At 41.5% G+C, this 16780-nt stretch overlaps 1 protein-coding gene across 1 annotated transcript in view; it reads right to left on the bottom strand.

Annotated features, from left to right (window-relative positions):
- The window catches only part of ELL (elongation factor for RNA polymerase II), an 87855-nt gene that overhangs the window by 22900 nt on the left and 48175 nt on the right, over nucleotides 1–16780 (bottom strand). Inside the window, exons 3-5 of the mRNA XM_073324699.1 lie at nucleotides 7582–7703; nucleotides 5563–5726; nucleotides 2375–2628 (exon numbers count right to left, since the gene is read on the bottom strand). Coding sequence (XP_073180800.1) covers nucleotides 2375–2628; nucleotides 5563–5726; nucleotides 7582–7703 — 540 coding nt within the window. The remainder of the gene's footprint in view (nucleotides 1–2374; nucleotides 2629–5562; nucleotides 5727–7581; nucleotides 7704–16780) is intronic.

Here is a 16780-nt window from a genome sequence, read left to right as displayed (position 1 = left end):
CATCTTTCAACAGTTAGATGGAAATTTTAACTCTCAGCTGCAATTACCTTCTCATCTGAAAAATGCAAGGTTCATACACATTTATTAGTGACTCTTACACATCCAGGGATCATGCCTTTGTAAATACTCTAAATGTCTCTACAGCCTGTCAAAGGCCTGCAAAGCACCTTCCGAAGCAACAGTCAAGGATCACAGTTCACTTATGGGATGAAGTACTAAGCTTACTTTTACAGAAAGGGAAACTGAGGTACAGATGTTAAGTACTTGTGCAATGTCATGTTTACAAATAGGCAAAGAGAGGAAGGAAGTTTCGAATTCCATAGGTTCTTAGTTCCCTGCTCTAAAATAGGCTGCACTTTAAATTTGGATATGTTCAAAACTATCAGTTTGAGATAAAACATGTTTTCTAGGGTTTACCTAGTTCTGTAGAAGCAGTTACATTTTAGTTTGTCTTTATGGATTGTAAATCTTGACAGCACACTGAATGAAATGCGCTATTAGATTATCCTCACAAAACGATAAATTATCCCCATAAAAAACAAAGTGAAGGAGCAGAAAACATGACAGCTAACAAGAAACACTATGTGACAATCTCATGTACAAAGTTCTAGTCAAGGACCAAACATTGCATGTTTTGCAGATGAGAGATAAACATACAATCGTCAGTTTATATGACAAATACTTCGTTTTTCTTTTCAGTTTTATCAATGTTCCAAAATCCTGAGCCAACCAAAAGATGAATTACAATGGATGTTACATTTAAAATCCCACGGTAATGGCCGATATGGAGAAAAAAAAAGGGAAACAAAAAGCCAGTTTCTGCTTCAGAAACTCCCCAAAAATATCTTCTACCAATACCCAGATCATTTCCCCCTGCCGCACCAACAGTGTGCCAGGTACTGTACAGACAGGCCCTGCTCAGAAGGTCTTACAATCTACTCAGAAAAAGTTCTCAGGAATTTTTTTAAATTGCTTTCCACATCAGCAAGTCCTGGGAACACCACAGCTCCTGAGACCTGCACGCTCCATTCCCCCAGTAGTACCTTTTGAGAAATTACACTGTACACTTAATACTACCACAGTCCTGTGTAGTTAAAACAGCATAATGAATGGACTCCCAGACACGTTTGGGGAAGAAGTTAACACAGCCTGTGTTCTGTACTTATCTGTTTGCTTGAGGATGGGAGCACCACCGCTGCTGAGAGGTAATACATTTACAAGGGATACATTTCCAGCCAACCCAGAGTTATCCCTAATCATGTTGATAGTGTTGTGACTACTAGACATAGCAGCAACCTGCTAGAGGTTTGTGACTATATTAGTAAAAGATTACAGCAGAGACTGTTCACTGAAGTTACGCAACATTAAGACATTCAGGAGGTTAAAAAACTCGGAACGGTACTGAACATTGAGGCAGTAGTTCTAGTGGATTAAAATCCAGATTGAGAACCAGTAATGCCAGAGTTACAATCCGAATTTGACTAGTAACTCGTATGCCCTTGGGCAAGCGATTTCACCTGTCTCAATCTCACCAGCTACAGATGGTGGTTAACAATTCCAATACCTAAAAGACAGGGATGTTGTGAGGTTTAATTAATTGTTGGTAATGTGCTCTGAAAAGGTAAATACTATAAAAGCAATAAAGATAATTATTACAAATAGCACATTCAGCTAGCACAAATAAAATTGGAGTATTCAGGCTGGTATTACTGAATTGGTACAACTTGAAGACGTTAACGTCTGGTATACATGAAAACATGACTAGCAAGAAGCTGCTTGATCTTCAGTGTTAAACAATTTAATACATTTCTTTAGCAGTAAAGGCGTGATTTGAGAGACGCTGAGGGACAAAGTGAGCAGGGAACATTCTCTTTTGGATAGAAAATATTGCATACGCTAATTTACTGACATGTTATTGTTTTGCATGTATTATGAACACCTCTGAACCCTATCTACCATAGTTCATATCAATTCATACTCAAGTGTTAAATGTTTGCCATAAAGCCATAAAAGCAAGGAGAGGTCACAGTTCGATATTAAATACACAATATACTGCAATGCAATTTGAAAGTGTGGAAGTGACCAAAATGTCTGCTCTTAAAGCGGTCCTAATTTGGAAGATAGTTTATACAAATTGATTATAAACCCCTGAAAGTGAAAATGTTGAGAGGCTGCTAATGTGTCTCTAACAAAGCCAGTATAATACCGCAACCTATCCCTTAGTCGATTCTTACTAGGCACAGCCACTGAAGAAAATTAATCTATGGATCACATCAAAGCTGCAGTTTAAGTATTGCCTAAGACAAAATCTGTCAACATTATGACACCACATTTGTCTTAATGATTTAGGCAAACATCTAGGTAGGACACTAACCTGTTGCAGGAGGCTGTCCAGCAAATCCTTGTCCTGCTGAGAAAGTCCATCCTTTTGCAATCTGAGAATAAGTTCAGGTTTCTTATAAGGCTTTAGTGCCAGTAAGTGCACAACCCTATCTTTGAAGGGTCTCTGAGAAATTGCACTATTGCCTCTCTTTATTGCACTGGCGAGGTTGACTGGTGTTGGCCGTTTCCTAGAGGGAACAGCATCGGAAGCTCCTGGTGCAGGCTTACGCAACTGAACCTTTTTGCCTAAAAGGAAATGAAAATTTAGTGAACTGCAGGAGTCACCTTGCAAAGTCCAGTGTTTTGCCAATGTGCATATGTACATAATAAACTCCAATACGAAGCCCTGATAGACAACAATGGAAGACTCAAATACACATACTCCTGGGCCAATGGAAGTCCAGGACAAACATTCTGCGAAACCTAAGATTTAATCCAAGCGTGTAAAAAGTAACTGGAAGTCCAAAGCAGCGTCATCACACATGGGGAACATGGTTATTATTAGCTACAAACTTGTAGAACTTCAATTCTCTGCTCACCAGTCCTATCGTCTTCACAATGTTCTACATCCCCTACTGAGTCCAGCCAGACTTTCCCTGTGAAAAGGAAAGTCCCATAATTGCAATGTAGAGCAGCACTGTCATACACAGTGATAAGAGCAGAACTGGTCAATGGGAGGCTCCCCCGCTGCTGATCTCAGCTGAACTGTTCTCCAGCAGATGTTTCTGTTTTTAGAACAAGAGGAACTTTATGGGTCTGGTTCCACAAGCCTTCCCCCTGAGAGCAAATACAAGGACATGAATGGGCTCTAACCCGTGCATGCTAGTCTAGTTGTCTATCATACTGACTATTTAATGTGACATTTCCATTTAAGTAATAACTTTCAGCCTCTTAATGAGCATTTGTGTACACTTGAGAACTGTAAAACAGATTTTAACATTCAGTTCAAATCCCCCAGGAAAAACTTCCTCCATTCCATTTTGGGAGTTTTGTTTTTATCTATTTCCTTTTGATTATACCCTCTGGGCCTCAGGTTTTCCAGCTACCACGTCAAGCCTGAATTTTTTTTTTTTTTAAACTGGAAACCCCCCCTTGGATGTGACGCAGAGGCAAACTGCATCGTTGGCTGGAAGATCAGCTGCCCCTCCTCCTAAAAAAACCTGGGTTGTTTCCATATGGAAAACAAGAGCTTTCTTAATGAAAAGCCAGATTCTATTACTAATCATAAATGTGCCCCCATGACAGAGAATACAGTCAACAGAAAAGAAAACAAGATAGCCAAAACAAGAGGCAAAAGTCTTCATATCTTGCAAAGTTTTATAGAAGCCATTTAAAAAATTAACAGCCATTTTAGTTCAAGCAAACAGAGTGAACTGATCTGACATAAATGAAATCCAGCTATTTATTCCAACAGTTTTTGGAGATCTTATTTCAGCATAGCAGTTCTCTCTGCTTAGGAAACGATGTTTTCAACTGAGTCATCGGAAGATGCTGCTGATTATGTGCAATGTTTGTCTAGTCTACTCAAATGTAGGTTGCATACATTTTTTTAAGCCATCATTTCCTGGGTTCTGATTACACACAAATTGATGCAAGTCAATAAAGGCTGTTCCACTAGTGGGGTTAGTGAAGACAAAAAGGGAGAGAACCAAAAAGTCCACACATGTTGTTAAGCAACCGGAAGGTCAGAGGTCTAACAGGATCTAATTTCTAGAAATAGGATAAGAAATGTCATTAACAGACTTGTCAGGTTTTTAGAGCTTGCTTGTTTTTTGCCAGGAATCAAACACCAGAAATATGTTTGTGGCATTTCCATTTACAGCTAGGACCAAGAGGTGGAGAGATACACACAAAATATACCTGATGTTAAACCAAACCCTTTTTAACCTCAGCAAGTGTTCTGTTCAAGGGTCAGGCTTATCCAGACTGCTCTAATTTTCACACTTAATGAGAAATTATTTAACTTCTTCATAGCAATCAGGTTGAGCTGCTTGAAATCACTACATATACATGCCTAAGTGCTGACCCCCTATAATCTCCTGTAAACATTAATTTTAAAAAAATCAGCTTTCCTTCCTCTCTTAGATCATATAAAGTCAACAAGTCACATACATGCTTGAGGATCCTGCAAGTCAGATGCAACGTGCATCTTATATGATGAGGCTACTCTGAATATGCATCTTTTCCCCTAGGTTGGAGAGCAGGACCCCAGACCCCTTTTCCTTCCCTTTCCTCGAATACAAGCCTGACTACTGTGCTCCCAGTCCCCCCTCCCCTGCCCCAAACATTTTGACACCAAAGTCTTAGTTTACACAGTAAACCCCAGCCCCACCCCAACACTTGCTGGCTGTATTTTCATTTTATAGAGGGAAAATTTTAATTCTTACTAGAACTTCAGTTTTATTATCCTTTCTTCTGGGAAGCTGTTTGCTCATGAGCCTGATGACTATCCCTTTACTCTTGTAGTTTTTCAAATATGAAGAGTTAAACAAAATTATTTTCTAGAGTACAGGAAATCAATGAATTTCCGTCCTGATTACTATCTTAATTCTCAGCTTTGAGCACTTGGCTGATAAAACTACGAGTGAAGATCAATCCTACATTCTGCAACTCACCATTCTGTACACAGGCATCCTCTGTGAGGAAACAAGTCATCAGATCACATGAGCTGGGAGAAGAAAAACCAACTGACTCAGAAAAACGGAGGCTGGGCCTTCTGGGTTGCACTAATTGTTCATGTATGGCAGTGGATAGGGATCTGAGCCCAGGGAAAGCACCTCCCCACTCCAGTTTGGAACCCACTAATATTTGTCCTGTATCTCTTCCTTCTTCGGCCAGTACAGAAACACTTTGTGAAGCAGTACGATTTGGTCCCCGGTAACAGAAATAAAGAAAGACTCTCAAAAAGCAAACTGTAAGGCCAATCCTCAGCTGCCATCTAGGAACAGAACGGTCACTGAATATCTGACCACTAGCTCTGCTATATTCAGCATCTTTACTCTAGAGAAGTTACCAGAACCTCATCAGACACTACCAGATACTGTTTAAAAGAAAGATTTGTGATGTCAGGTTTGGCCCGCAAACCACTTGCAGTCAAGCCTTGCATAGCCCAGACAAACACTAACAGATGCATCCTAGGTGGGAACCAGGTACTGCTCCAACAATCAAGTTGCTTCTTACCTACATATCTCCCGCCGGGTTTAATAACTATTGCGCTTCGGCTGCGAGTTTCCTCCTCAGCTTGTGCCATGCTCTGCCTTGCCTTCTGGTAGGAGTCATCAGTAGCGCACACAGTGATTTTATCCTGTATGCTTCCAAGACAGTCCAGATGGATATTACCATTGCTGTAAAAAATAAATGATATAATCAGATATTCCTAGGATTAACATACATTTCGCTGTTGGCTAGTAAGTGAGCCACAGAGAGACCTGAAGTTACCTGAAAGCAGCTGTTCACATCATGGTCTTTTGCTAAGTGCCAGTTCCTCATAGAACAAACCATACCAACATTTTTCTGTATATGCAGGGGGAAAAAAAAAAAAAAAAAAAATCTACGGCTAGCAAGCTAATCAGTTTATTATTTCAGACTCCTGCCAGCAAATTATTACAGAAATAATTACACTCACATGGCCACGCTTCATCTAAGCAGCTCATATTCTCGTACAAATATGAATAAAGCCTAATATCCCTGTAAGATGACATCTTCATTTGCCATGTGGTTAAAATGACCTGGGAAAAAATCACACAGGAAATCTGTGGGAGAGCCAGGAATAGAATCCAGATCTCCCAGCTCCCACTCCTATCCCTTAACCACAAGGCTATCCTTCCTCCACAGGAGATTTCTGCAAAATGGGTTCAAGAGAAAAACTTGATACGCTCCAGCAGCCACTGAGCAGCAAGCTCTTACTGACAGAGCTGAGAATAGTAAGAATGGAAAATTCAATGCAATGGTCTCTGATGCAAGCACCTCAGGACTAGTAGATGCTTGAGCTTTCCAAGCCACTGGAGAATTAGGAACTTTTTCCTGTGTTCATCACTGGGAAAGCATCAGTAAAGTCACTACAGCTTTCTAAGGATAAGAAAGGTAGGAAATTACAGGCATAGAAAAGGATTGTAGCCCAGATACTTAAGCCCTCCTGCAAAGCATTAACCTAAGAGAATTTCCAAGGATCTCACTGATAGCCCCATTAACTGGTCACTTAGTTCCCAACCATGTTTTTCAAAGGCTCTGTGCACTATAATGGAAAGGTGTTCTCCTTCACAGTGCATCCTCCCCAGCCCAATTCTCACTAAAGGCAGAGCTCTCCCTGATCCACACTACAGGGCACGGGGAGAGAGAGGAAGGGGGAGTGGGGGTGGGAGGCAGCACATGCTTGTTGATCACCACACAGTGCAACTAGCCTGTGTCTGCCCCAAGTGAGGCTGAATTTGGTCAGAAGTTTTTTCAAACTAAAGTAGCAATACATACTTGGCTGTGGAGGCTGGGATTTTCAAAAAGCACTCAGTACTTCACTAGCTCTGCTGCCACTGAGGTCAACGGGTTTTTTCCATTAACTTGTGCACTTTTGAAATCCCACTTGAAAGCTTTAGAGGAACACTTTAAACACAAACAAGCACTATCTACCCCTGGAGCAAAACTGTCTCCAAAGCTACTGACTGATGTCAGACATGAACAGGAATCCCTGGCCTTGCCTAAAAATCTCCCTGCCACCATTTAGCTCCATTAATTATAGTGAAGCAGGATACTTAGTGTGCACAGGCCACTAGTGGCCACCAGCATTTTAGTCACCAAGTTTTCTAGATCTGCTGCTGTAAGAGGGGCTAGTCAGTGTGCGGGTTGCATTATTAGTGGCCAGTCTAACATTAGCACCTCCACCATTGCTAGAGCTGACATTTTAAGAAAAAGAAGTTTAACAGACACAGAAGAAGCCTGTAAAACAACAAAAGAATGTGGAATGTGAAGAGGACAGGGGCATTCTTTGAACCTATCTGCAAAAAATCCAGGAAGTGGCTGGGACAGGTAGTCATTTTTCTGTGCATGACTCTTGGCACACACGAGGTCCCACAAAGGGAAAGCCTCCTTGAAAAAATAAAAACTTACTTTAAAGGCACATTTACATTTCACTTCTCTTCACAATGTAAGTAAAAAACCCTCATTCTGAGCAACAGGATTTCTTTTCCTTTTTGATGTACCACTCACCTGGATACATACTGCTGTATACAGTCAAAACTCCCCTGGGGGCTGTCCCTGCCAATATTTGAAAGATAAAACATGAAAGTTCGCACTTCCGTTTGGCAGTCGGGCCTGGGAATAGTGATGTGCTGTTTGGAAAGAAAAAAAAAGTGGATCATTGGGAAGTCTGCTCTACCACAAACACAAGACATTCAGAAGGTCACTTAGTGCTGTATTTCTCAGAAGTCATTTTCAGCATTTAACACAGGTAACATTTGTGAATTACGGCACAGAACACAGGAATGAAGTCAAGCAAAAGGAGCAGTAGTAAGGCAGTTTCATATAGTTAATGAGCAGTAACAGTTGCTTCTGTCTTCCCTTCTCCAGCCCAACCCCAAGTCATTCTCTAGTTTTATTTATTTTCTCCAATTATACAGTACCAGAAAATGGCAGTCTGGTCTTGGTCACAGAAGGGTAAGATGTGTGTGAGATTTAGAAATAGTGACGGAATGAGGGAGAGGAGCATTATGAATTTTTACCAGCAAATTCAATCTCAGGCAGTAATTGGCTTTTTAAATTCAGGTTTACCACAGCAAGAGGGAATCCAAACCATCTGGGGAAGGTTTCTGAAGAGGTATGCTTCCTGTGGATTTTATCCGGCCAGCAGGTTCACCCTAGGGCTGTAGATTCTAGACTTGCCTGCAGTGTAAGGGCAGTTATATGGGTACAGAAGTGCTTATGGCAGTATAAGCTTACGTCGGTCACGGTGCCAGCAGTAAGTTATACTGCTGTAGACATTTTGATATCAGTGTAACTGCATCTACACTAGGAAAGTTTTGCCAGTTTAGTAAACTGGTAATGTTAAACCAGCAAAAACCTCCTAGCATAGCTTAGATTTTAATGAGAGATATTTTCTGGAGGTAGCATGGCTTAGCAGCTCATCAAAAAGTAATGCACCAGTTAAATCTAGATCAAAGGCTAGACAAAGCCATTTGAAATATTTCTGCCAGATTCCAGAAAGACAAGCTGGAAAATGGTTTCAGAGCTCCTAGTAGTGAGTGAAGGTGCTCCTCTTGTCCCCGCAAAATTTCCTACATTTATCAGCACTTGAGTTGGCAGCGTGGGGAGCCCTGCTGTGGACAAAGCTGGTTTTGACACCATGCCATTGAGATTTCTCAGGGCAGGTCTAGACGATAAGGTGGCAGGAACGCTGGTGAACACCTGTGCTTGGTCTAAACCCGTGCCACTGATGTTGCTACCACTGCGGGAGCTGCACTGGTACTACACCACAGGTGGGCACTTTTAGGGATTTTTAAAAGGAGCATGCTAGTGTAGACAAGGCTCAAACGTGCTCCTGCACGTAAAGCAACAGGCAGGTCCTTGAAATCCACTTATCCACCCCAAGCTCTAACGTATCTGGCTGCAGGCTCAAGATTCACTAGCACACGCTTTTCTTCTCTGGTCTTGTGCTCTGCCAACTGCAGGCATTCAAAGATCATGAGTCAGACCCCCCCCACACACACACACATGCAAAAAACGAAGACTGGCTTAAAAAAAATCATGACCAAAACACAGGATTCTTTTTATTTGCTTTCTGGTTTTGGAGTTCAGAGTGCGCGAGGGTTATATTTTCAGGTTGGTACAGAACCGTAAGAACTAGAAGGTTTTTTTTTTTTTTTTAAACTAAATGAAAGCTGAGATTCTCGCACAATCACTTGATTCCAGGAGCTAGGGATTTAATCAGATACCAGGTATTGTGATACTCGAAATAAAATGGCAAGAGCCAGCATAGGCAGTTTTTGCAATACTCAGTACAGCTGCAAGAACACAGGACCTGGTCCCAAAGATCTCCCAAGGATGACCTCCTCACGCCCAGTAGCATGTAGTGCTCATAAAAGTGGAAGATAGGGAGGTGGGAGCCACAGAGTAGAAGAAAAGTTGCCACAAACGTAGCCTTGATGAAATTTTCTTTCAGGACAGAGGCAGAAAATGAGCAAAGAAGAAATGGGCCAAAAAAAAAAAAAAAAAAAAAAGAAAGAAAACAAAAAAAAGAGCTGAATCTACATGAAGATATGGGTGGGGAGTGAAAACTATCTGCCAATCAATCACAAGGGGAGGGTGGGAGTCTCCACCAGAAGACACTGACAAACCCCACTCTAGGAAGTTGGTCCACCCTCATTCACTCATGCTCAAATCATGGTTGCTGTTGTCAGTACTTAATTCAAACCAGTGTGGGCTGGCTTTTTTAAAATTAGTGATCTGGCACTAAACAGTGCGACACAATCCACTAGAAATTATGATTATTATCTTCAGAGATTATAATTTCCAAATCAGGATTTCAGGCTCACATTGGAGAGTGACCCTGCTATTATATGAATCAAACATTAAGTGTGCTCTGCAAAGAACCCTACAGATGACACTGGCATCAGCCTAACTTGTACCATTTTCTCATGGACAACGAATTCCCTGAGTCCTACCGCACTAGTTTTTAAACTGAAAGAGCTACTTGTCTCTTTTCCATGTATGTTCTGGGCTCAGCATGGATTAGGGCTTTCCACAATGTAAATGGTTGATAATTAAGATGGTTGCCAGTGGAGGGTGCAAAATGAATGCCCGTTGTAATCTATTTTTCAGTTGTACCATACACTATTTAAAGTTTGACTGCCTATAAGGGCTGGTCTACACAGAGAATTAGTACAAAGGCTAGCCAGAGTGTGAAGCAACAGCACACCAATTTGCCACACTACTAACTTGCCATGTGAACACTGGGGGACTTGCTGGAGTAGTGTTCATATGGTGAGTTAGTCCATGGCAAGCTGGTACGATATGCATGTACACCCTGGCTTCCTGTGCACTAACTGACCTTGCAGACAAGCCCTAAGTGAATTACTAGTTGTATCTTGTATCACTATACATGCATATATTTCACATCCATGTCTACCATGTCCAGCACAGCCATGGGTCCAACTGGTAGCCATTTGCTGAATAATATAAACTCCATTTAGTAGGATCTATCTATACGGCTTTCTGGGTGCTTAGTCACTTAGCTTTGGCCTCCAAGTACTGTAATAGAGTGCTCTAACAGCCTAGGAACGCAATGCTTATTATGTCTTACAATTGGTCTGGCAAGAAATGCTTCAGGGAGCAGTGCTTGGCAAAATGAGTGCCCCTAGTGCTCCTCCCCACACAAGTATAATTTCTACACTGGCAAACCTTGCCTGCCCCTAGTTACTAGAAGTGGTTTTCCTCATTTCCAAAAGAGCAGGTAAACATCAGATGTCACTTCACACAGTTTGCAAATGTGAAAAGTGAGCAAGTTATTCAATCCAGGAATTCAATACTTTAATGTAAATTCACTGGACTTGATTGGGTAGAATTCCAGCTACCAGTGCTGTACCAAGATAACACATCTTGGTTATAGATGCATCTGATGAAGTGAGCTGTAGCTCATGAAAGCTTATGCTCAAATAAATTGGTTAGTCTCTAAGGTGCCACAAGTCCTCCTTTTCTTTTTGCAAATACAGGCTAACACAGCTGCTACTCTGAAACAAGATATAACACCAACTCTTTCCCTAAAGTAAAGTGCAGTGGACTGAGTGCTGGAAACTTCTCAGCCATCAGACACATGATGGGTGACTAGGAGTTTCAACCTGTCACTTTCCTCATCTGTAAAATGGGTATAATTCTGGCCTCTGACGATGTTTGAAGATTTAAAATGTTAAGTGTCCTCTATTAATTTCTTTTTGACACAGTTAATGTTCCCTTTTAATAATTTTATTAAGATGATGTTGAAGTAAAAAGAAAATGGTACAGAGTTTAAGCACAGAAGTTTCTGGTTATCAGGGATTAAGGTACAGATCATCAAGGGGTGTGAAATTTGGTTTAGGAACGGGTGGTTTAAGGAATACATAATCTGCAATCTCCCTGATGGGGGTAAAAGGTTAATGGGTCAAAGTACAGACATTGAGATATGGGGGTATGCTGTCCATATAATGGCTATGTTCGGGTGTGGAGTATAATGAGTGGATACGATGATGAGGATGGATTTACCCTCATTTGGTGAGATTTAATGTTCAGTGACTTTATGGTTCCAGTTCATATGGTCCAATGGAAAAAAAGTCTCTCAGTCCCTTTCTGTTAGGATATAGATATTCAGGCCTGTCTGTAAAGGCCTATATTCTAAGAATTTAGGTGTATTCTTATCGCTTGGCTAGTTCTAAAGGTATAAAAGAAAGAATCAAAACCACTGTCTGCCAGTGTAAGGGCCTTCTCTTACTGTGACAGTTTGTGGCCCTGTGCTTAGGCTCAGGCCTTTGGCTAAGCAGCAGAGGCAGCCATAAGCTGAGAAGCAAACAGTCACATCCTCACATTCCAAACTAGTCACACTGAAATAAGGTGCTATTTGGCTGTTAGGAATACAATCCTGTCCTGTATTCTTATCACCTCCAGAGAAAGGGAAGTGCCTAGAAAATGTAAAAGGAAACTTAGTTTGATAGCATCCTGTCTGGCAAGAACTCACTTATCAATAGCTGGGATGTGAAATCCTCACTTCTGTATTGTTTTGTCATTATAGTTCCCACTTTGCTATTGTTTGTCTGTATAATCTCTGTCTGGTTCTGTGATTGTTCCTGTCTACTGTATAATTAATTTTGCTGGGTGTAAACTAATTAAGGTGGTGGGATATAATTGGTTACATAATCATGTTACAATATGTTAGGATTGGTTAGTTAAATTTCAGGAAAATGATTGGTTAAGGTATAGTTAAGCAGAACTCAAGTTTTACTATATAATCTGTAGTCAGTGAGGAAGTGACTGGGGGTGGGCATGTGGGTGTGTGAGATGGGAACAGGGAATGGGGGTAAGAAAATTGGAATCATGTTTTGCTAAAGGGGGAAATGGGAGCAGGGAATGGGAGTAAGGAAACTGGAATCATGTTTGGCTAAGGGCAGGAATGGGAACAGGGACACAGGTGTAAGGCTCTGTGGTGTCAGAACTGGGAATGAGGATACTAAGGAAGGAAACTGGAATCATGCTTGCTGGAAGTTCACCCAATAAACATCGAATTGTTTGCACCTTTGGACTTCAGGTATTGTTGCTCTCTGTTCATGCGAGAAGGACCAGGGAAGTAAGTGGGTGAAGGAATAAGCCCCCAACACTTTCCCATAGTTAAAAGAAAAGGAGTACTTGTGGCACCTTAGAGACTAACCAATTTATTTGAGCATGAGCTTTCGTGAGCTATAGCTCACCCATAGTTGATGCACGATGTCATACTGGCTCACACCTCCTGATACTGTTGGTGGCCGGTGATGTGTTCGATGTAGATGTCCCTGGACCATCAGATGGTGTCCAAGACCATAAGGTGCCACATGAGCCATGCGTAGCGTCGACCGATCCCACAGGTCCGCAGCACACACTCGTTGCAGGGGTCCCAAGCGCCAAGGGCTCCGATGATCAGGACATCCATCTGCACCTTTTAGCCCTTCGCTCCCAAGGTATCATAGAATCATAGAATATCAGGGTTGGAAGGGACCTCAGGAGGTCATCTAGTCCAACCCCCTGCTCAAAAGCAGGACCAATCCCCAATTAAATCATCCCAGCCAGGGCTTTGTCAAGCCTGACCTTAAAAACTTCTAAGGAAGGAGATTCCACCACCTCCCTAGGCAACGCATTCCAGTGTTTCACCACCCTCCTAGTGAAAAAGTTTTTCCTAATATCCAACCTAAACCTCCCCAAGGAGGAGGCCAAGGGGGTGTATTTTTCCAGCTTACGAGCTCGGGCTTCGCAGAAGGCCAGGGTCCTGTTCTCAAAGGAGACCATGACATCGATGAGGATGATCTTTTTCTGGGCCTCATCTGTGACTACCACGTAAGGTCGCAACTGGCTGTCAGTACCGGGGATGGCACAGTTCACGGCAACCTCCCTCAGGCACGGTGCGATGGCTTTCACCAGGAGGTTCTGGATGGCATTGTGGAGCAGCTGCCAGGCTCTGGAGTGGGGCTTGCAGCTGCACAGGATGTGCGGCAGGGTCTCGGAGTAGCCGCACTTCCTGCAATGCTTGTCTCGGTTCCTGTGGCGGACGGCTCCGTTGAGCGGGACGCAGTTGAGCCGGGCACAGTGGATGAATCGCCAGTCGGCGAAACGGGTGAAGCTGCCCCCGGCGAGGAAGTGGTTGCTGGCGTCCCACTTGCTGGTCAGTTCAAAGGCTTTACCCTGGTCCAGTTTACGCTAATGTTAAGCATCCTCTATTAATTTCTTTTTGACACAGTTGAAGTTCCCTTTTATACTACTAGATACACCAGCATACACAGAACATAGACAAGATGGTCTAGTGGGCCTTTTCTATCTCCCTATCAATGTGGAACCGTTCCTTACAGTACATTTTCAAGTGTTTTGTCCAATACTAACTAAGAAGTAACCAAATCAGAAATTAATGAGCTACTACAAATTTGACACTTGGCTATAACTAGACGATTGCTACTCAAGTCCCAAACCTAGTACTTCTGTAGAATTTCTGTAAGTTACGAAGCCAGCGTCCTCCAGGGACACAATTGAGACTGAGGTGACCAAGATCCGCAATTAACATTTACGTTAAAATTTGCTTGTTTCAGTACTGAAAAGTAGATTTAATGCAAATTGACAGTTATCTAGGAATTATTTTTAGCTGAAGCAGCAGGTCATCCAGCCATCTAATCCACATAATAAGTCTTCAAAAGAGCCCCGATGCTGGTGTTCAGTAATCACTATACCATGTAACCACTGGTATTTAAAAATAGCCCATTTACAGATGTGACTTTTGTTCTCTATTACAAGAAATCATTCGAAACAAAATGCTACACAGATGAATGTAAGTTTCACTTAGAACACTACTGCCAATGCAAGTCCATACCAAGAAGTGGAAAAAATGGCACGTTTCCAATTAAGGTGTTATTCACACATTTGGGGTTTTTAAAAATACCTTGTGAAAATATTAAGATAACGCTGCACAAAAGTATCATAAGAAACTTCAGATTTTAAAATTAATTTAAACTAGTTTCTTAACTTTTTTTCTTCCTTGCTCCCCCTTTCCACTCACCACCTGCAAATCTGACCCAGCACTAACCCCCCACTCAGTACATCCTTTTACTGAAATAGAAACTATCCTCAGCAACTCTTGTACATTTCACAAGAATTTGCACTGCAAGAACTGTCACCCTTGAGAACGCTATGATCCTGAAGCTTTTGAATTCTAATTTAGAACTGTCTCACGGAAAGAGTGAAAAGTGAATATTTTATGAAATATTAACAATAAAGTAAAGCGTGTTGATAATGAAAAATATTTATACAAATGTAACAAACTGATATGCCTCTTGAAGTAGCTTAATGAGGATCAGACAAAGCAGCTTATTTCAGTGATGGATCCAGCACCTTTGCATACCTGCTTTAAGGCAGAGTAACACTACAGCAATGATGACCTATTTTCATTATTGCAGACATTCTGAAAAGGCCAAAAGTTATAAAAAAAATTACATGGTAACACACTGAGAAAGTAGTTAACAAAACAATGCTAGTTTGAAGATACACATCTCACAAAAGCAAGGATAATTTCTAATTTGTGATTAAGACGACCTGTCAAAGCTTTCAGGACCCAAATGTAATCTACCTGGGACAACGGTCATATTTGGAAGATCTTTCCTCCTGATCTCAAACTAATAATTGAAAGAGCTGTCAGCCACATTTCGGGCCAACAACCCTGACAGCCTCCTTTTCAGCTTTGCATTCCCTAGACAATGAAGAACCACTGCCATGCCTCGCTATTAACCTGAACTTTTTGTGCCTAGTGATTTGTCTCCCAACCTTAATATTTTAATTATGGAATAATGATCAAGATGAAAGGCATTTCCAGGGGATGAATGGACAGCTGGGAGACAGTGGTCTGAGGTACTTATTGCAAACATTACATGCTAATGAAAGAACGTGGACATATGGCATGGAGAGCATTTCTAGAGAATTAATGCCAATGTAAGAGAAGATGCATTTGTCTTAAAATGTTTCTCACCCTCTCATTCCCCCTGCTCCCTCCCATCCCCGCCAAAATATTTCTAAGTAATTTGCAGGATTTTCTTCTCTGCAGGATGGAGGCATACAGGGAAAAAAATGCTTCAGCCTTTAAAAACGTGTGTTGCTGGAAACTGCGTCTTTAAATTATATTCTTTCTTTGAAATATGTCCCAGATACAGAACTTGTGACCCTTAAAAGTTATATCAAAATCATCTCCATAGCAACAGGCATTCTGAGGTAACATACAAAGGCAGCAAAGGGGGGGGAGGAGAGGGAGGGAAATAAAGGAAGAATGGAGGGGGGGGAGGAGGAAATAAGTTTGTTCCAAAAATAATAGACCAAAAAAAAAAAGCATGAATGTGATCATTTGGATGTGAGGACTTATTACTGATCTTAGCTCTTATCTGTTCCACTTGAATTGGAGAATTTACCAAAAATTCCTTAAAGCTAACCTGCTAATTCCTTAAAGCAAGGCTCTATCCTGATATATAGGAATACTACATTTAAAAGCAGCTGGTTACATAAATGCCAGCTTCTTGTCCTACACAGCAAAGACAATAAAAAAAGACAAAGCTCCTTCTATCTGCCCCATCTGAGCTGGTTCTCGCTCCCTTCAAAGCTCTACCTTTGGCCTTTACTTGGCAGTGCAATTAATTACACAGTTGACAACAAGGCAATCAGAGGTCAGCTCTGGGCTGCCAACAGCCTCTTTCTACCCACAATGCCTCAGTGCCGCTCAAACTGTGCAGGTCTCAGTGTTTCACTCATTAAATGGCCATGTTAGAGGTAATCATGCTGCATAATTCCCTTTTCATTCAACATATGTATAGGGTATGCTACAATTACAGATGACTGACAGCAGTTTCTATTAAAAACTATTCTGTGAACCTTTAAATTAGTGGCCAAAAAAATCCAATAAAGTACACTAATTTTTTCCTTAATGTGTTACACTTTAAAAATAACATTGATAATTAGGTTTTATTTCAAGCAGGCCAAAAATGCACTAGGTTTAAGAATGCTGATCTCCAGTTCTGTTGATAACACTGCAGTGTCAACCTCACTAAATAAAGGGACAGGATAGGGGAGCAGGAGTTGTACGGTAAACATCTGATGAAGTGAGCTGTAGCTCACGAAAGCTCATGCTCAAATAAATTGGTTAGTCTCTAAGGTGCCACAAGTACTCCTTTTC

The sequence above is a fragment of the Lepidochelys kempii genome, chromosome 25, assembly GCF_965140265.1.
Source record: "Lepidochelys kempii isolate rLepKem1 chromosome 25, rLepKem1.hap2, whole genome shotgun sequence".
NCBI classification, from domain to species: domain Eukaryota; kingdom Metazoa; phylum Chordata; order Testudines; family Cheloniidae; genus Lepidochelys; species Lepidochelys kempii.
Note: the sequence above shows the minus strand (reverse complement) of the source record. Positions and strands in the feature narration are given on the sequence as shown.